The following is a 21,131-nucleotide window of genomic DNA, read 5'->3' as shown; positions in this document are numbered from 1 at the left end:
TTAGGACGTGTCCCCCAAATGTCCCCGATTGCATTGCCGCTTATGGGGGGTGATGCCATTGACGTTCATGGACGTCCAAACTTCCCATTCATTTCCAAAGGCATTTCTTCATGTTTGTTCATTTTATTGATGCCAATGTACTTGGATTCCATTGACGCTTATGTAAGTTGATACCATTGACGTCCATGGACGTCCAAAATTTTTCCCATTCATTTTCAATGGGATTTTTTTTTTTTTCCCCAAATCAACAGAAAATGACTAGATATCATTAGGACGTGTCCCCCAAATGTCCCCGATTGCATTGCCGCTTATGGAGGGTGATGCCATTGACGTTCATGGACGTCCAAACTTCCCATTCATTTCCAATGGCATTTCTTCATGTTTGTTCATTTTATTGATGCCAATGTACTTGGATTCCATTGACGCTTATGTAAGTTGATACCATTGACGTCCATGGACGTCCAAAATTTTTCCCATTCATTTTCAATGGGAATTTTTTTTTTTTTCCCAAATCAACAGAAAATGACTAGATATCATTAGGACGTGTCCCCCAAACTTCCCCGATTCCATTAACAATTATGAAAGGTGCCGCCATTGACGTCCATGGACGTCCAATTCTCCCATTCATTTCTAACGGCTTTTACTTTGTTTTTTGCCAATGACTGGCATTATGATCCATTCTATTGATAGACCTGAGTGGGGCTAAGATCTGTATCTCCACAGAGGAAAGACCAAGGTGTGTAATTTCTCCCGAAATTGCAGTTTCTAGTTATTATTATTATTATGCAATGGTTTCTCCGCGTTTTTTCGGCGCGCCGCGCAGCCCGAACCGTACCACCGATCGGCACCGTTCAAGTATCGACACGACCGGAATTTTCGCGCGACGATGGGAATTTTTCAAACGACCCCGAAAAATTTTTCGTTCGCCCGTAAACGGCAATTTTCCGATTTTTTACAACTTTTTCAAAACGCTACTTGTCCTACAATTTTTGAGCAAATCACATAATTTGGACATCAAAAATTCCGGGACGGTGGGGGGCATAAAGATTGTATACAGAATTTGGAAAAAATTTACGGTTCTCCGGATATTTGCCAAAAACTATCCCATTCATTTCCAATGGGAAAAGTTCCCATTCACTTTCAATAGTATTTCCAATGGACTTTACATTGCATTGATGCCATTGACGGCCATGCATGTCGAATCTATTGATGCCAATGTACTTGGATTCATTTGACTATATGGATGTCGATGCCATTGACGGCCATGGACGTCCAAAATTTTTCCCATTCATTTTCAATGGGGAAAAAACTAAATTTCCCCAAATCAACAGAAAATGACCAGATATTAATAGGACGTATACCCCAAACGTCCCCAACTCCATTGACGCTTATGGGGGGTGCTGCCATTGACGTCCATGGACGTCCAAAATTTTTCCCATTCATTTTCAATGGGGAAAAAACTAAATTTCCCCAAATCATCAGAAAATGACCAGTTATCAATAGTACGTCTCCCCCAAACGTTCCGAACTCCATTGACGCTTATAGGGGGTGCTGCCATTGACGTCCATGGACGTCCAAAAATTTTCCCATTCATTTTCAATGGGGAAAAAACTAAATTTCCCCAAATCAACAGAAAATGACCAGATATTAATAGGACGTATACCCCAAACGTCCCCAATTCCATTTACGCTTATGGAGGGTGATGCCATTGACGTTCATGGACGTCCAAACTTCCCATTCATTTCCAATGGCATTTCTTCATGTTTGTTCATTCTATTGATGCCAATGTACTTGGATTCCATTGACGCCTATGTAAGTTGATACCATTGACGTCCATGGACGTCCAAAATTTTTCCCATTCATTTTCAATGGGAATTTTTTTTTTTTCCCCAAAATCAACAAAAAATGACTAGATATCATTAGGACGTGTCCCCCAAATGTCCCCGATTGCATTGCCGCTTATGGAGGGTGATGCCATTGACGTCCATGGACGTCCAAAATTTCCATTCATTTCCAATGGCATTTCTTCATGTTTGTTCATTCTATTGATGCCAATGTACTTGGATTCCATTGACGCTTATGTAAGTTGATACCATTGACGTCCATGGACGTCCAAAATTTTTCCCATTCATTTTCAATGGGAATTTTTTTTTTTTTCCCCAAATCAACAGAAAATGACTGGATATCATTAGGACGTGTCCCCCAAATGTCCCCGATTGCATTGCCGCTTACGGAGGGTGATGCCATTGACGTTCATGGACGTCCAAACTTCCCATTTATTTCCAATGGCATTTCTTCATGTTTGTTCATTCTATTGATGCCAATGTACTTGGATTCCATTGACGCTTATGTAAGTTGATACCATTGACGTCCATGGACGTCCAAAATTTTTCCCATTCATTTTCAATGGGAATTTTTTTTTTTTTCCCCAAATCAACAGAAAATGACTAGATATCAATAGGACGTTTCCCCCAAATGTGCCCGATTGCATTGCCGCTTATGGAGGGTGATGCCATTGACGTCCACGGACGTCCAAACTTCCCATTAATTTCCAATGGCATTTCTTCATGTTTGTTCATTCTATTGATGCCAATGTACTTGGATTCCATTGACGCTTATGTAAGTTGATACCATTGACGTCCATGGACGTCCAAAATTTTTCCCATTCATTTTCAATGGGAAATTTTTTTTTTCCCTCAAATCAACAGAAAATGACTAGATATCATTAGGACGTGTCCCCCAAATGTCCCCGTATGCATTGCCGCTTATGGGGGGTGATGCCATTGACGTCCATGGACGTCCAAACTTCCCATTCATTTCCAAAGGCATTTCTTCATGTTTGTTCATTCTATTGATGCCAATGTACTTGGATTCCATTGACGCTTATGTAAGTTGATACCATTGACGTCCATGGACGTCCAAAATTTTTCCCATTCATTTTCAATGGGATTTTTTTTTTTTTTCCCAAATCAACAGAAAATGACTAGATATCATTAGGACGTGTCCCCCAAATGTCCCCGATTGCATTGCCGCTTATGGAGGGTGATGCCATTGACGTTCATGGACGTCCAAACTTCCCATTCATTTCCAATGGCATTTCTTCATGTTTGTTCATTTTATTGATGCCAATGTACTTGGATTCCATTGACGCTTATGTAAGTTGATACCATTGACGTCCATGGACGTCCAAAATTTTTCCCATTCATTTTCAATGGGAATTTTTTTTTTTTTCCCAAATCAACAGAAAATGACTACATATCAATAGGACATGTCCCCCAAACTTCCCCGATTCCATTAACAATTATGGAGGGTGCTGCCATTGACGGACATGGACGTCCAATTCTCCCAATCTTTTCTAATGGCTTTAACTTTGTTTAGTGCCAATGACTGGCATTATGGTCCATTCTATTGATAGACCTGAGTGGGGCTAAGATTTGTATCTCCACAGAGGAAAGACCAAGGTGTGTAATTTCTCCCGAAATTGCAGTTTCTAGTTATTATTATTATTCAATAATTGTTGACGTTTTTTTCGGCGCGCCGCACAGCCCGAACCGTACCACCGATCGGCACCGTTCAAGTATCGGCACGACCGGAATTTTCGCGCGACGATGGGAATTTTTCAAACCGCCACGAAAAATTTTCCGTTCGCCCGTAAACGGCAATTTTCCGGAAAAAAAAAAAAGTTTCAAAATGTATCTTGTCCTACAATTTTTGACCAAATCACATAATTTGGGCATCAAAAATTCCGGGACGGTGAGGGGCATAAAAGTTGTATACAGAATTTGGCAAAAATTTACGGTTCCCCGGAAATTTGCCAAAAACTTTCCTATTCATTTTGAATGGAAAAAAACCGCGCGCTTCACAGCCCGAACCGTGAGACCGATCGGCACCGTTCAAGTATCGGCACGACCGGAATTTTCGCGTGACACAGGAAACTTTACAAATGTCCCCGAAATTTTTTCCGTTCGTCCGTAAACGGCAATTTTCCGTAAAAAAAAAAAAAGTTTCAAAATGTATCTAGTCCTACAATTTTTGACCAAATCACATAATTTGGGCATCTAAAATTCCGGGACGGTGAGGGGCATAAAAGTTGTATACAGAATTTGGAAAAAAATTACGCTCCCTCGGAAATTTGCCAAAAACTATCCCATTCATTTCGAATGGGAAAAGTTCCCATTCACTTCCAATGGGATTTCCAATGGAATTTTTTACATTGCATTGATGCCATTGACGGCCATGCATGTCGAATCTACTGATGCCAATGTACTTGGATTCAATTGACTATATGGATGTCGATGCCATTGACGGCCATGGACGTCCAAAATTTTTCCCATTCATTTTCAATGGGGAAAAAACAAAATTTCCCCAAATCAACAGAAAATGACCAGATATCAATAGGACGTGTCCCCCAAACTTCCCCAATTCCATTGACGCTTATGAAGGGTGCCGCCATTGACTTCCATGGACGTCCAAAATTTTTCCCATTCATTTTCAATGGGGAAAAAACTAAATTTCTCCAAATCAACAGAAAATGACCAGATATCAATAGGACGTATATCCCAAACGTCCCCAATTCCATTGACGCTTATGGGGGGTGCTGCCATTGACGTCCATGGACGTCCAAAATTTTACCCATTCATTTTCAATGGGAAATTTTTTTTTTTCCCCAAATCAACAGAAAATGACTAGATATCAATAGGACGTGTCACCCAAATGTCCCCAATCGCATTGCTGCTTATGGAGGGTGATGCCATTGACGTCCAGGGACGTCCAAACTTCCCATTTATACCAATGGCATTTCTTCATGTTTGTTCATTCTATTGATGCCAATGTACTTAGATTCCATTGACGCTTATGTAAGTTGATACCATTGACGTCCATAGACGTCCAAAATTTTCCCCATTCATTTTCAATTGGAAATTTTTTTTTTTCCCCAAATCAACAGAAAATGACTAGATATCATTAGGACGTGTCCCCCAAATGTCCCCGATTGCATTGCCGCTTATGGGGGGTGATGCCATTGACGTCCATGGACGTCCAAACTTCCCATTCATTTCCAAAGGCATTTCTTCATGTTTGTTCATTCTATTGATGCCAATGTACTTGGATTCCATTGACGCTTATGTAAGTTGATACCATTGACGTCCATGGACGTCCAAAATTTTTCCCATTCATTTTCAATGGGATTTTTTTTTTTTTCCCCAAATCAACAGAAAATGACTAGATATCATTAGGACGTGTCCCCCAAATGTCCCCGATTGCATTGCCGCTTATGGAGGGTGATGCCATTGACGTTCATGGACGTCCAAACTTCCCATTCATTTCCAATGGCATTTCTTCATGTTTGTTCATTTTATTGATGCCAATGTACTTGGATTCCATTGACGCTTATGTAAGTTGATACCATTGACGTCCATGGACGTCCAAAAATTTTCTCATTCATTTTCAATGGGAAATTTTTTTTTTTTCCCAAATCAACAGAAAATGACTAGATATCATTAGGACGTGTCCCCCAAACTTCCCCGATTCCATTAACAATTATGAAAGGTACCGCCATTGACGTCCATGGACGTCCAATTCTCCCATTCATTTCTAATGGCTTTTACTTTGTTTTGTGCCAATGACTGGCATTATGATCCATTCTATTGATAGACCTGAGTGGGGCTAAGATCTGTATCTCCACAGAGGAAAGACCAAGGTTTGTAATTTCTCCCGAAATTGCAGTTTCTAGTTATTATTATTATTATTCAATAATTCTCCGCGTTTTTTTGAGCCAACGCACAGCCCAAACCGTAGCACCGATCGGCACCGTTGAAGTATCGGCACGACCGGATTTTTCGCGTGACGATGGGAATTTTTCAAACCGCCACGAAAAATTTTCCGTTCGCCCGTAAACGGCAATTTTCCGAAAAATAAAAAAAGTTTAAAAATGTATCTAGTCCTACAATTTTTGACCAAATCGCATAATTTGGGCATCAAAAATTCCGGGACATTGAGGGGCATAAAAGTTGTATACAGAATTTGGCAAAAATTTACGGTTCCCCGGAAATTTGCCAAAAACTTTCCTATTCATTTTGAATGGAAAAAAAACGCGCGCTTCACAGCCCGAACCGTGAGACCGATCGGCACCGTTCAAGTATCGGCACGACCGGAATTTTCGCGTGACACAGGAAACTTTACAAATGGCCCCGAAAATTTTTCCGTTCGTCCGTAAACGGCAATTTTCCGTGAAAAAAAAAAAAGTTTCAAAATGTATCTAGTCCTACAATTTTTGACCAAATCACATAATTTGGGCATCAAAAATTCCGGGACGGTGAGGGGCATAAAAGTTGTATACAGAATTTGGAAAAAAATTACGCTTCCTCGGAAATTTGCCAAAAACTATCCCATTCATTTCGAATGGGAAAAGTTCCCATTCACTTCCAATGGGATTTCCAACGGAATTTACATTGCATTGATGCCATTGACGGCCATGCATGTCGAATCTACTGATGCCAATGTACTTGGATTCAATTGACTATATGGATGTCGATGCCATTGACGGCCATGGACGTCCAAAATTTTTCCCATTCATTTTCAATGGGGAAAAAACTACATTTCCCCAAATCAACAGAAAATGACCAGATATCAATAGGACGTGTCCCCCAAACGTCCCCAACTCCATTGAGGCTTATAGGGGGTGCTGCCATTGTCGTCCATGGACGTCCAAAATTTTTGCCATTCATTTTCAATGGGGAAAAAACTAAATTTCCCCAAATCAACAGAAAATGACCAGATATCAATAGGACGTGTCCCCCAAACGTCCCCAACTCCATTGACGCTTATGGGGGGTGCTGCCATTGACGTCCATGGACGTCCAAAAATTTTCCCATTCATTTTCAATGGGAAATTTTTTTTTTTCCCCAAATCAACAGAAAATGACTAGATATCATTAGGACGTGTCCCCCAAATGTCCCCGATTGCATTGCCGCTTATGGAGGGTGATTCCATTGACGTCCATGGACGTCCAAACTTCCCATTCATTTCCAATGGCATTTCTTCATGTTTGTTCATTCTATTGATGCCAATGTACTTGGATTCCATTGACGCTTATGTAAGTTGATACCATTGACGTCCATGGACGTCCAAAATTTTTCCCATTCATTTTCAATGGGAATTTTTTTTTTTTCCCCAAATCAACAGAAAATGACTAGATATCAATAGGACGTCTCCCCCAAATGTCCCCGATTGCATTGCCTCTTATGGAGGGTGATGCCATTGACGGCCACGGACGTCCAAACTTCCCTTTTATTTCCAATGGCATTTCTTCATGTTTGTTCATTCTATTGATGCAAATGTACTTGGATTCCATTGACGCTTATGTAAGTTGATACCACTGACGTCCATGGACGTCCAAAATTTTTCCCATTCATTTTCAATGGGAATTTTTTTTTTTTCCCCAAATCAACAGAAAATGACTAGATATCATTAGGACGTGTCCCCCAAATGTTCCCGATTGGATTGCTGCTTATGGAGGGTGATGCCATTGACGTCCACGGACGTCCAAACTTTCCATTCATTTCCAATGGCATTTCTTCATGTTTGTTCATTCTATTGATGCCAATGTACTTGGATTCCATTGACGTTTATGTAAGTTGATACCATTGACGTCCATGGACGTCCAAAATTTTCCCATTCATTTTCAATGGGAATTTTTTTTTTTCCCCAAATCAACAGAAAATGACTAGATATCATTAGGACGTGTCCCCCAAATGTCCCCGATTGCATTGCCGCTTATGGAGGGTGATGCCATTGACGTTCATGGACGTCCAAACTTCCCATTAAATCCCAATGGCATTTCTTCATGTTTGTTCATTCTATTGATGCCAATGTACTTGGATTCCATTGACGCTTATGTAAGTTGATACCATTGACGTCCATAGACGTCCAAAATTTTTCCCATTCATTTTCAATGGGAAATTTTTTTTTTCTCCCCAAATCAACAGAAAATTACTAGATATCATTAGGACGTGTCCCCCAAATGTCCCCGATTGCATTGCTGCTTATGGAGGGTGATGCCATTGACGTTCATGGACGTCCAAACTTCCCATTAAATCCCAATGGCATTTCTTCATGTTTGTTCATTCTATTGATGCCAATGTACTTGGATTCCATTGACGCTTATGTAAGTTGATACCATTGACGTCCATGGACGTCCAAAAATTTTCCCATTCATTTTCAATGGGAATTTTTTTTTTTCCCCCAAATCAACAGAAAATGACTAGATATCAATAGGACGTGTCCCCCAAATGTCCCCGATTGCATTGCCTCTTATGGAGGGTGATGCCATTGACGGCCACGGACGTCCAAACTTCCCATTCATTTCCAATGGCATTTCTTCATGTTTGTTCACTCTATTGATGCCAATGTACTTGGATTCCATTGACGCTTATGTAAATTGATACCATTGACGTCCATGGACGTCCAAAATTTTTCCCATTCATTTTCAATGGGAATTTTTTTTTTTTCACCAAATCAACAGAAAATGACTAGATATCATTAGGACGTGTCCCCCAAATGTCCCTGATTGGATTGCCGCTTATGGAGGGTGATGCCATTGACGTTCATGGACATCCAAACTTCCCATTCATTCCAATGGCATTTCTTCATGTTTGTTCATTCTATTGATGCCAATGTACTTGGATTCCATTGACGCTTATGTAAGTTGATACCATTGACGTCCATGGACGTCCAAAATTTTTCCCATTCATTTTCAATGGGAATTTTTTTTTTTTCCCCAAATCAACAAAAAATGACCAGATATCAATAGGACGTGTCCCCCAAATGTCCCCGATTGTATTGCTGCTTATGGAGGGTGATGCCATTGACGTCCATGGACGTCCAAACTTCCCATTAATTTCTAATGGCATTTCTTCATGTTTGTTCATTCTATTGATGCCAATGTACTTGGTATCCATTGACGCTTATGTAAGTTGATACCATTGACGTCCATGGACGTCCAAAATTTTTCCCATTCATTTTCAATGGGAATTTTTTTTTTTTGCCCAAATCAACAAAAAATGACCAGATATCAATAGGACGTGTACCCCAAATGTCCCCAATTACAATGATGCTTATGGAGGGTGCTGCCATTGACGGCCATGGACGTCCAACTCTCCCAATCTTTTCTAATAGCTTTTACTTTGTTTAGTGCCATTGACTGGCATTATGGTCCATTCTATTGATAGACCTGAGTGGGGCTAAGATTTGTATCTCCACAGAGGAAAGACCAAGGTGTAATTTCTCCCGAAATTGCAGTTTCTAGTTGGATGTAACATTTCAATCCAAAAAAGTTGAGGGCCAGATAGCCGGCAAGATGTGCTGAGGCAATAGTGACATCGGAATTCAACCTAAATAAGTTGCAATTGTATATAGAAAAATGCAAAATTTGCTTTTGTTGAGCAAAATTAAGATGATTCTGCATGCTTTCCTCAAGTATTAAGTTTCTGATGTGTAAATTGAGTGATTTATTAACTGTTAAAAACATGGCAAAATTGCACCCAAAAAAAAAAAAAAAAAAAGTTATTTAGGCAAAAACTTACTGTATATGTTAAATATTGCTATTGATCCTGAAAACATAGGTGATTATCTCTGCATTTGGGGATTTTAGTGCATCTAGTGTAAAATCTGAGAATTTTATTGCCATTTTAAGTTCTGTTATACTTAAAAAATAATTGGGATTTTATCAGGGAACGACTTTGAATTTTTTGATGCTGCTGCTCATGGAGACTCATATGTGCCTAAGAGAGGTGCCTGTTTTGGTTTTAGGTTGCTAGCTGCTTTGGTTTTGGAAATATTTGAATTATAAGTAGTGCTGTCAAAATTATAGCAACAGGCGGTAATTAATTTTTAAAATTAATCACATTAATATATTTGACGCATTTAACGCACATACCCCGCTCAAACAGATTAAAATGACAGCACAGTGTCATGTCCACTTGTTACTTGTGTGTTTTTGGTGTTTTGTCGCCCGCTGCTGGCGCTTGGGTGCGACTGATTTTATGGGTTTCAGCACCATGAGCATTGTGTAATTATTGACAGGCTGTGGAATAGCCTTCCCCCCGAAATCCGCACCATCACGAATCTAGGTCTTTTTAGGTGTCGGGTAAAAACACACCTTTTTAGACTCGCCTTTTACACAGTTTAGGATAGCCTGGTTTTATTTGCTTAAGGGTTTTTTAATGTCTTTGGATTTTATCGGTTTTATTGTTTTATTTGCTGGTCTTTGTTTTATTTCATTTTTAAAAAAATTATTTATATATTTATTTTTTTAATTTCATTGTATAATATTTTCCTGCCTTTTATTTATCTTGAGCCATGTTTTGTTGTAAAGCACTTTGAGGGCCTTTCGGGTTTTGTAAAGGGCTATATAAATAAATTTGATGGATTGACTGACATCAACAATGTCAAGCTACTAGTTTATTTTTTGATTGAAAATTTTACAAATTTTATTAAAACGAAAACATGAGAGGGGTTTTAATATAAAATTTCTATAACTTATACTAACATTTATCTTTTAAGAACTACAAGTCTATCCATGGATCACTTTAACAGAATGTTAAATGCCATCTTGTTGATTTATTGTTATAATAAACAAATACAGTACTTATGTACCGTATGTTGAATGTATATATCTGTCTTGTGTCTTATCTTTCCATTCCGACAATGATTTACAGAAAAATATGGCATATTTTAGAGATGGTTTGAATTGCGATTAATTACGATTAATTTTTAAGCTGTAATTAACTCAATTAAAAAATGTAATCGCTTGACAGCCCTAATTATAAGTTTTTGAAAATTGGTCCCCTACTGATAGGAGGCCAACTGCTTAACAAAACAGCAACCAACAGTACTCACCTTCATCATGATAGCAGCTTCTTGTGCTTAAAACCATAACTAAAAGCCTGGTTTTGCGTCGATAGCAGGTACAACTGTAAAAACAACTGTGAAACCCAGAAAAACACAATCACATTCATTTGCAAAGAGTCATTTTTTTATTTATTTCTCCTTGTGTTCAAGTACGGTCCTCTCTCAGCAGGGTCATTTAAGAAGCATGGATACACAATAACACACAACTCGCACCAGAGCCTGAGCATCTTCAGGAAGGATTTCTCTTTAGTCTCGTCAGCGTAGGGAAGGAAGGGCAGGGAGCCGCAATTTCCAAAAGCGGAGCGAGTGAACTGAAGTTCTGTTTGTACACCACATCATTTTTTCCCCCTCTGCAAACATTGGTTGCGCTTTAGTGACACAGATATCTGCACATAAAAATTATATATTTATATTTATATTCATATATTTATACATTTGTGATTCTATATCAACATTTCATTCTAGTGATTTGTACCGCGGTTGGGGAAAAACCGGACTGACTTTCGGTAGGAATGCCTTGTGTGGACATTTTTTTGTACAGAAACCCACGCGCACACAGACACACGATAGAGGCATACGCACACTACATCACACATGCATGCATAAATACGCTCACCCGAGTTAATGTGTCTACGCACAGGCCACGCGTTCTGTCAACTACATGCACACAAACACGCACTCACCCGTACACGCGTCAACATACAGTGGGGCAAATAAGTATTTAGTCAATCACTAATTGTGCAAGTTCTCCCACTTGAAAATATTAGAAAGGCCTGTAATTGTCAACATGGGTAAACCTCAACCATGAGAGACAGAATATGGAAAAAAAAAACAACAGAAAATCACATTGTTTGATTTTTAAAGAATTTATTTCCAAATTAGAGTGGACAATAAGTATTTGGTCAATACCAAAATTTCATCTCAACACTTTGTTATGTACCCTTTGTTGGCAATAACGGAGGCCAAACGTTTTCTTTAACTCTTCACACGGGCCTGGACGTGTACTGGCTTCAGCAGGGGGACATGTCTGGCAGTGCAGGATTTGAGTCCCTGGCGGCGCATTGTGTTACTGATAGTACCCTGTAGGCGCTTTCGCACTGTTGTAACTATACATAGTTCCTCGACCCTTTTGGGGGTGGATGACGTCATTTTGTGTGTTCGGATATGTAGGAACCTAGGACGCGGACCTCGTCTTCCGAGCTACATTTTAGCGCCGACTCTGAAGTGAGTACTTTCCGCGGGGCCGCAGGAACGATATTACGTAGCTCTTTAGTGATTCGCTGAAATCAGCGGCAAACACGCCCCTTACTTTTCGCGCATCACGTGAACACTTACATCCTTAGTAAACACGTCAAATACATTGTTTTACACTTACCCGTAGCCTCCTTTGTCTTCTACGGTCGTCTGCTACCCTTTCGGTCTCCATGAAACGAAGAAACATTGCTTGCCTTTGGCTCTGTTGTCTTTTAATGTGTGCTACCAGTCTCGTCGTTAGACGCTGGGATTCCTCGCTGATGGAAACGATTCCCTTCAAACATGCAAGAATTGCTGCTGTGTCTTCAACGGTCTCCATTTCGTTGTCTTCCGTTTAGCTTATGCGCCGCTGCTTGGTGTGGCGACTGGCGAGTAAATAATGCGTCACTGGCGCAGACTAAAACGTCACAGCAGGTCGTATTGGGCGTAGTACCCCTTTTGCGAACACGACTGCTTCGCGAAGGATAGCTCCTCGAACTACAGGAGGGTGGGATAGTTAAAGGAGCCAAGTACTCAAATTCCTACAGTGCGAAAGCGCCTTTTGTTACTGTGGTCCCAGCTCTCTGTAGGCCATTCACTAGGTCCCCCCGTGTGGGTCTGGGATTTTTGCTCACCGTTCTTGTTATCATTTTGACACCACGGGGTGAGATCTTGCATGGAGCCCCAGATCGAGGGAGATTATCAGTGGTCTTGTATAGTGCTGCAACGATTAATCGATTAACTCGAGTATTCGATTAGAAAAAAAGTATTCGAATTAAATTTTGCTGCTTCGAGTATTCGTTTAACTAAAGTGGCGTTGAAATGGTTTAGTTTTATTGATTAGGGTGGATACACTGCCCTCTGGTCTGCCTCTTTTCATATGGCTGAATCCAACTGCTCCCTGTTAGGACCAACGTAAGCTAAGTTTTTGTTTGAGCTAATGTTTTTTATGCATTCATAATTTAGTTTATAGGTATATTGAGTAATTTTTTGTGGGAATATGTGTCTCAACCTTTTAAGAGAATTGTAAAAAAAAAAAAAAAAAAAATACAAGCATTTTATAGCATTTAAGCTAGCAGACATTTTCTATGTTAGCTAGCCAACTGTTCTTTTGTACATAGATCCTCATTTTTTATTTATTTTTATCCCGTTTGAGGCTCAGCTCAGTTATTTTAATTTTTCATGTTCCTTATCCGATTACTTGATTATTCGAACTAAGTAGTCCATCGATTATTCGACTACTAAAATATTCGATAGCTGCAGCCCTAGTCTTGTATGTCTTCCATTTTCTAATAATTGCTCCCACAGTTGATTTCTTTACACCAAGCGTTTTACCTATTGCAGATTCAGTCTTCCCAGCCTGGTGCAGGTCTACAATTTTGTCTCTGGTGTCCTTCGACAGCTCTTTGGTCTTGGCCATAGTGGAGTTTGGAGTGTGACTGACTGAGATTGTGGACAGGTGTCTTTTATACCGATAATGAGTTAAAACAGGTAACGAGTGGATCCTAGTTAGAAGAAGTTAGACCTCTTTGACAGCCAGAAATCTTGCTTGTTTGTAGGTGACCAAATACGTATTTTCCACTCTAATTTGGAAATAAATTCTTTAAAAATCAAACAATGTGATTCCCCCCCCCCCACCACATTCTGTCTCTCATGGTTGAGGTTTACCCATGTTTACAATTACAGGCCTCTCTAATCTTTTCAAGTAGGAGAACTTGCACAATTGGTGGTTGACTAAATACCTATTTGCCCCACTGTATGCTCAGCTGACACTGAGGTCCACTGAGCTGTACATCTAAGGGAACTTACCCACAGTTCCCAGTTTCATGGGTACGGCAACAAAAAGGTTACAAACAGCAGAGCGAGACATCCAGTCAGTGTCTAGAAAATGAGACAATGTTCCTTTAAAGCCATCCAGGATTGATCCATGAGGGGTCAAAGGTCCTTTTTGTCCTTTTATCACTTTAGTTTACATTGGATTGTCCAATTCCTCCTGCAGAAGTGGTGATGCGCCCCACTAAAAGACAAGACAAAACTTCCCAAACACAAACTGTGCTTGCATGTATTTTTTTAGGCAGTGAAAAAGCACTTCTTTCTCAACAATTGAACGACTCTCCTCGTGTGCACTTCCATTTTCCACCACAATATTCAACTGGTGAAGGTCGGCAAACACAAATACTGCAAAGCTGGGATCGTGCCGACTTCCATCTTGGTCTGCTTTTTGTATTCTTATTTTACATATTTTTGTTGCTTTCAAACAAATAGCGTTAAAAAAGTGCGCACGTCACATATGGGATACGTAAAATGACTTCTTGAAAAATCTAAAAAAGTAGAAAAAAAGGATGACATTCCTTTCAAATGAATTCATAGACTTCCATAGGCAAAAAGGCAAGAATAACAACAACAGAAGTGCAGGGGAAAAGAAGCAGTGCTACGTTTAGGTGAAGTGGGAAAAACCCACTTTTCTCGTCGTGTCTGATACGATTCCGGCAAGTCATCCTCTCAAAAGGTCAGAACTCCTTCTGCGAATAAAACCTCTTAACTCATTCCATCTCCATTACGCGGTCATCCCTCGCCCACCTTCTTTATTCATCGCTATGTGGCTTATTCTTTGCTTTCTTTCTCTATTTATACTGCCCACTGCCTTCAAGGCCCCTTCACAAACCTTCACTCACTCAATGGAGCAGGGCTGAGATTAAAGATAAAGTGGGTGGTTGTTAAAAACAAAAAAAAAAGAAAGAAAATGTTGGCATGCACATGCATTGTCACTTGACCTGGCTTCATTATTTTCTTTTGTTTGGAGAGAACACAAAAAAAGTCCTTGTCAGGGGGTTCGAGACTACTTGATGTGCTTGGAAAAAAATATCCCTTCCATACACTTAGACACTTTTAAACCCCTAATCGTCATCACTATTATTACAGTCTGGTATTAGACCCACGAGTCAGGTGAGGCTGGATAGTGGCTGGTCTCGTAGTTTAGTTCGCTGTATGGCCGCGATGCTGAATAGAAGTCTACATAGTTGCCGGTGGATTTTAGGCCCAGGTGCATGCGCAGGTCCTCTCGTGGGTCCCGGGGCGGGCCGGCGGTGCTGGGAGGTTGCTGGGGTTGGGCCTGAGGCTGGGCCTGCGTCTGCACCTGCGGCTGGCTCGGAGGAGGTTGTCCCTGGTCCTCGTAGTAGGCCTCGTCGAAACTCCGGCTCTGGCTGTGAGGAGGAGGCTGCGGAGGCAGAGGCTGGGGGAAGGAGGGAGGGGGCGGGTAATGGTCGTAGTCTTTTAGCACGACTGTTGACGGACTGTCCTGCAGAGGCTGGGGGACCATGGTGCAGGGTTGAACTGGAGCCTTTGGGGGGTGTCAGGGAGGGAGTGCAGTGAGGGGAGGGATGGAGGAATGTGGAAGGGGAGGTGATGGGAGAAAAGGGTTTCAGGCAGTGTTCATAAACACAAAAGGAAAGAGGTAGGGGGTCCATGCTGTCTATTCATTTTATACAGTGTATCACAAAAGTGAGTACACCCCTCGCATTTCTGCAGATATTTAAGTATACCTTTTCATTGGACAACACTGACAAAATGACACTTTGACACAATGAAATGTACTCTGTGTGCAGCTTATATAATGGAGTTAATTTATTTTCCCCTCAAAATAACTCAAAATATACCGTAATTTCCCGAATATAAGGCGCACCCGTGTATAATGTGCACCCCAAATTTACTTGTAAAATCTAGGGAAAATTACTGTACCCATTTATAACGCGCACCCTAATTTTAGCACCAATAAATAGAAGAATACAAGAAAACAGAGCTCGCGTACAGATACAGAAATGTCATTTTACTGACTGGTGAAACACAGCACAAGCATAGGATATTGGTAGTTCAAAACATTACCATAAACTGACAATATTTACGGTAATAATATGATTTGACAACTTCTCCAATTTACCAGAATCTAGGAGAAAACAAAACATATGTGACTTTTCTTTTAAAGGCTGCTGTATAACTTGCTCGTTTCATCATGATGAATAAATGTTTCTTCCATGGATTGATACGGTAAAATGAAAGTGAGAAGGTAAGTCGGAAATCCGATAGAGCTCATCGCTGTCGACACGACAGTAACAATATGAACTATTGTTATTTGGGTTTGAGTTTCCCGAGGGACCGATATAGTTGACGGACAAAGGAAGTGTGTGTCCTTACATTTGTTATAGTCCGAATTGCGGAGCTGCAATAAACGTCCACTCAAATGAGTTCAAGAAACTAAATTCTGTGATTTATGAAGAGTGAAAAAAGCAGAATTTAACGCCGACGAAATCATTCGGCCGATCAGAGTGAAGTATTACCAAGGGTGAAAGTGGTTAGAATTTCTTGCTGGAACTCCCTGTCAAGAAGGTCGCCACGGAGCCAGATTTTTTTTTTTTTTTTTTTTTTGGGGGGGGGGTTAAACCTCCTCAAACCACTGACTTTTTATTGCATCAATTCACCAAGTGTTTTCTATTTTTTTTTTTTTTTTTTTGTAACATAGTGTTCTGTCCTCACTAAACGTGAATTTGTTTAGGTTGACAGACAGCAAAAAACGAGGCAAAAGTGGATTTTTAATTTGAAGCTTTTACTTGTTCACTTTTGATGAATCATAAAGCTGCAACACATACATGCACTCATGTTGAAAATGATACACATATTAACAATAAACATTTTACACAAAACAATTGGTGATCATTCGTTCCTCCAGTACGATCAATATGTAAATTTAGTAAATCAATTCAGCCCAGTCTGCATAATAAAGTCCGCTAGCTTGGATGCTATGAATGCTAACGTATTCACACTTCTCTCATAGCAAATCGCTAAACATAACCAAGCAAACAGTACCTCCAAATTTAACTACAAATGCCAACACCAACATACATCAACTGAAACAACTTACAGCTTCAAGTGGGCCGAACCAGAGTAAGTAGCTGTCCCTTAGCCATGTCAGAAACATCTGCTTCTCAGTCATAAAAGCCAAGAGTTCAGACACACCCAACTCCGCCACCAGAGAGCATCATTTGACAAAATACAATACTTTAAACCAACCATCACACATAGGATTTTGACTGTTGCCGTCATATTTTCGGGATCAAAGTACCGTCGGAACGGTGTTCCCGGTCGAAAACTCATGCCTGTACGGAGAGCCGGCTCGTTCCGGTCCACTTTCACCCCTGAGTATTACCGAAACAAAATGGTGACGTCACGTACCGTAATGGTCGGCAACGAATCGCCGCATAGTTTCTTCAACACAACGTGGCCGTGTTAATAAAAAAAAAAAAAAAATCGGTTTATATATATATATATATATATATATATATATATATATATATATATATATATAATAGAATAGGAAAAAAAGTGTGCGTTATATTCGGGAAATTACGGTAGCCATTAATATCTAAACCCCTGGCAACAAAAGTGAGTACACTGCATGGGAACTACGTACATCCCTAAATGTCCAAATGCTTGGACATGTACTGCTTGTCATTTTCCCTCCAAAATGTCACGTGACTCGTTACAGGAGTGCTGTATTGCTGTACTGTATGTATGTATGTATGTGTTATTTGTCTACATGTGTAGCCACACTCTTTGTGGACTGGGACAATTGATGCTAATGTTAGCATGTCAAGGGCGTTTTACAGAATTTGTTAGCATTAAGTGGACATACTGTACCTAAGGCAACACTATGATAAAATTTATTATAGACAATATGTAATTATCTTGTGTTATGTTCATATAAAAGATTGATGCCTTTAAAAAAAAGTTTTCTCTATTTGCCAAACTTCTTATGAAGTAACTTCACTCCCACCATAACGATCACATCAAATCTGAAGTTTCAAATTTGAGCTCACTAGTAAATGCAAAAAAGTATTTCATTTAAAAAAATTAGCAAGTTGGGCCACGTGCCTATGTTTGACCAACTCATTTGTAGCAAACAGCTATAGGGAAAGGTAATACAGCCTTGTATTTTTCCAGAATAAAAAAGGGAGGTGAATTAAGGTACAGAATAGTGTACAACTAATTGAGACATGCCATTTTTTAGATTTTTTAAAGCTATTTTAATACCAGTAACTTTAAATTCTACCTAGCTATTATCTCTTGACAGGATATGCCAACGTGAGAGCGTGCTGGATATGCTTTTTGACAGTGCATACAGGGACATTATATTTTGGACTATTGGCTCACCTGATTTGGCTTGATATCATCACTGGCAGTCAGGTATGAGTTTCGGAACAATGTCGACGTTCCACATGAAACTTGAAAGGGAGAGACAGATGATAAATAGTGACGTATGATATGTGCAGTGCCACTATTTTCCCAGAGATTAAAAGTATTTTTATTCCACAATGATTAAAGGAATCTGTACTTATAGAACCACAGTAATGATCATGAAAAAAACGAATATACTGTATACCCTGCATACAAAAAGAATTGTGCATGACAATTTAGGGAAGAAAGGCAACATAATGAACGTGTCTGTAAAGAAAGACCCACCACACACAAACGCGCACATAAACTCATACACACCTGCCATGCCATCTTTCCGGGATGTGTGCTCGCCTTTGTTGCTATGGAAACCTGCGTTGGTTGCAGTGGAATCGTAGTCCATCTTGCGTTCCTTCAGACTCATCATTTCTCTCGGAGAAGCTGGAGCGCTCGCTACACACACGCGCACAAAATAATGAGAACAGCATGAGACTTCACACCCCTGCATGTCCGTATTTGTGCACGATTGCACATTTTTTGGCCTTCCAAGGTGTGTATTCATTATTCCATAATGACCATGACAGCATATAGTTTCACCTGCTAAACACTTACATACAATACAATTATTTGCATTGCTGGCCAAAGAAAATATATAAAGGGGGGAAAAAAAGTATGGTAATTTTCGTATACGTCATAAGTACCGTATTGGCCCGAATATAAGACGGCCCTGATTATAAGACGACCCCCTCTTTTTCAAGACTCAAGTTTGAAAAAAGACTTTTTGAACACCAAATTAATTTTTATACAGAAAATAATTACAGAAACCTGAAGCAAATGATTATAGCAATATATTTGAGGGAAAAAGCATATTATTTTGCCTCATTCAAATCTTAATATCTGAACATTTAAATATGTAAACTAAAGTGCAATCACATTCGTAAATGAATGGCTTCTGGTTTTTGAAATGTAAACAAACCAATCTATTGTGATAAAACAACAAAATTGCAATAACTGCATTAACCATCAAAGTGAGGTCTAACTAACTGTAGTCTTGAAACAAATCTGAATAAGGAAAAACACTGCAATAAAATAATGCAAACTGGTTAAGCTTGAGAGTAGCTGAGATATGTCATGACAGAACATTAATCCTCAAGTTCAGCATTCGCTTCAGTGATATCTGGCGCCATCTAGCGTGGTGAATGGGTATAATGTCTAGACCCCGATTATAAGACAACTCCCACTTTTTCAGTCTTATTTCAATGCAAAAAACATATTCGGGCCAGTACGGTAGATGATTATGACAGTGTCATGGGCATAAATGAATGCTTATGACAGGTGTCATTAAGTATCATCTGGCAAATTTTGTCACCAACACTCCATTCAAGTCCAGCTCGGATCTTTTACATCTATTCAAAAGTGAGATAATTTGCCGAATCACACAAAATGACGTCTGTCATAAGCATTCATTAATGCTCATGGCAGTGTCATGTCATAATTATGATGGCCTTATGACAGTTTTATAGCGCCACTGTCAAATAAAGTGTTACCACATACCAGAGTTAGCAATTAATGAAAAAAACTGGAACAGTAACTGAAGAAATAATGAGCACAGAACAATAATTTTGATTGTTATTTACATCTGAAGTGCTGCATTGCATGCTAGGAGGCATGCTGGACGAACAGAATTTTGACAGCAGGAGGCAGCAGAGGTTGACTGTCTCCCCCAAGGTAGCAGTAATGGCGTAATGAAGCTTCTTGAAGCAATGAACCTTTGCAGCCAATTGGTTCAAAGCTTCATGATGGTTCATTTGGTCTTATGACAGTCTTATAATGCCGCTTTCAAACAGTGTTAATATCTTTTGGTGTAAATATCCCATAATACGGTGAGGACAGCTGCGGCTTATAGTTCAGTGTGGCTAATCTATGAACAAATGTAGTTTTCGTGCCAAATTTGGTGGGTGGCAGCTTATAGTCGGGTGCGCCTTACAGTGCGAAAATTACAGTAAATAAAATGCTTCTTGGCAACAGTTTTACATTTAAATTGTCTACACATTAACCAAAATATTTCCAAGTTAAAGCAACACTAGGTAACTTTTCAGTTTTGGTCGATTTTAGCGACACCTGCGGACAAAAGCGGTAGTGTTTTGCCTTAAGGAAGAATGAGTTTCTCATGAGGACCAGCGAACACCCGCACAGTGTCGTAAAATCATCATCTCCCGGTAGCCTGCAGATTGATTCTACGCCATATCCGTTTCCAGCGGCTATGTGAAGGATGACTAGTAATAAGGTAATGAATCCAGTCCAGTTGTGGCTTAACAATAGCATATGACGGTTAGCAACTGTGTGGCTTAGTGTGGCTAACCCCACCTGTGGTGGGGTCACGGCATTGAGTGAAAGCCAGGCCAATGTTTATTCTTATCCCTGATAGCCTCCCTTTTTTCCCTTATCTGAGAAAACTTTTTGTCTCTTGTGTTTCTCTGCCATCTTTGCAGAATTCCCTGCAATGCATGCTAGGAGGCATGTTGGACGACCACAGTGTTGACAGCAGGTGGCAGCAGAGGGTGACAGTCTCCCCCATGGGAGCAGTGATGGCCAAATGAAGCTTCTTGAAGCAATGAAACTTTTCAGCCAATTGGTTCAAAGCTTCATGGTGGTTCATTTGGTCTTATGGTGCCGCTGTCAAATACTTTTACCAGTTTTGGTGTAAATATCCCATAATACAGTGAGGACAACTGCAGTTTATCTTTGAACAAATGCCGTTTTTG

At 39.9% G+C, this 21,131-nt stretch overlaps 1 protein-coding gene across 10 annotated transcripts in view; it reads right to left on the bottom strand.

The window, feature by feature from the left end:
• Positions 1–13,855: 13,855 nt before the first annotated feature.
• ctnnd2a (catenin (cadherin-associated protein), delta 2a) overlaps positions 13,856–21,131 on the bottom strand; it is a 542,938-nt gene continuing 535,662 nt past the window's right edge. For 8 of the 10 annotated variants that reach the window (XM_057823756.1, XM_057823757.1, XM_057823759.1 and 5 more), the window contains 3 exons: positions 18,688–18,819; positions 18,346–18,416; positions 13,856–15,481 (listed from right to left, as the gene is read on the bottom strand). In XM_057823756.1, coding sequence (XP_057679739.1) covers positions 15,071–15,481; positions 18,346–18,416; positions 18,688–18,819 — 614 coding nt within the window. In that variant the 3' untranslated portion in view covers positions 13,856–15,070. The remainder of the gene's footprint in view (positions 15,482–18,345; positions 18,417–18,687; positions 18,820–21,131) is intronic. The other 2 variants (XM_057823762.1, XM_057823758.1) reach the window with 1 other exon arrangement.

Source organism: Corythoichthys intestinalis, chromosome 20, assembly GCF_030265065.1.
Source record: "Corythoichthys intestinalis isolate RoL2023-P3 chromosome 20, ASM3026506v1, whole genome shotgun sequence".
In the NCBI taxonomy this organism is placed as follows: Eukaryota; Metazoa; Chordata; class Actinopteri; order Syngnathiformes; family Syngnathidae; genus Corythoichthys; species Corythoichthys intestinalis.
This window is presented reverse-complemented; position numbering and strand designations above follow the sequence as displayed.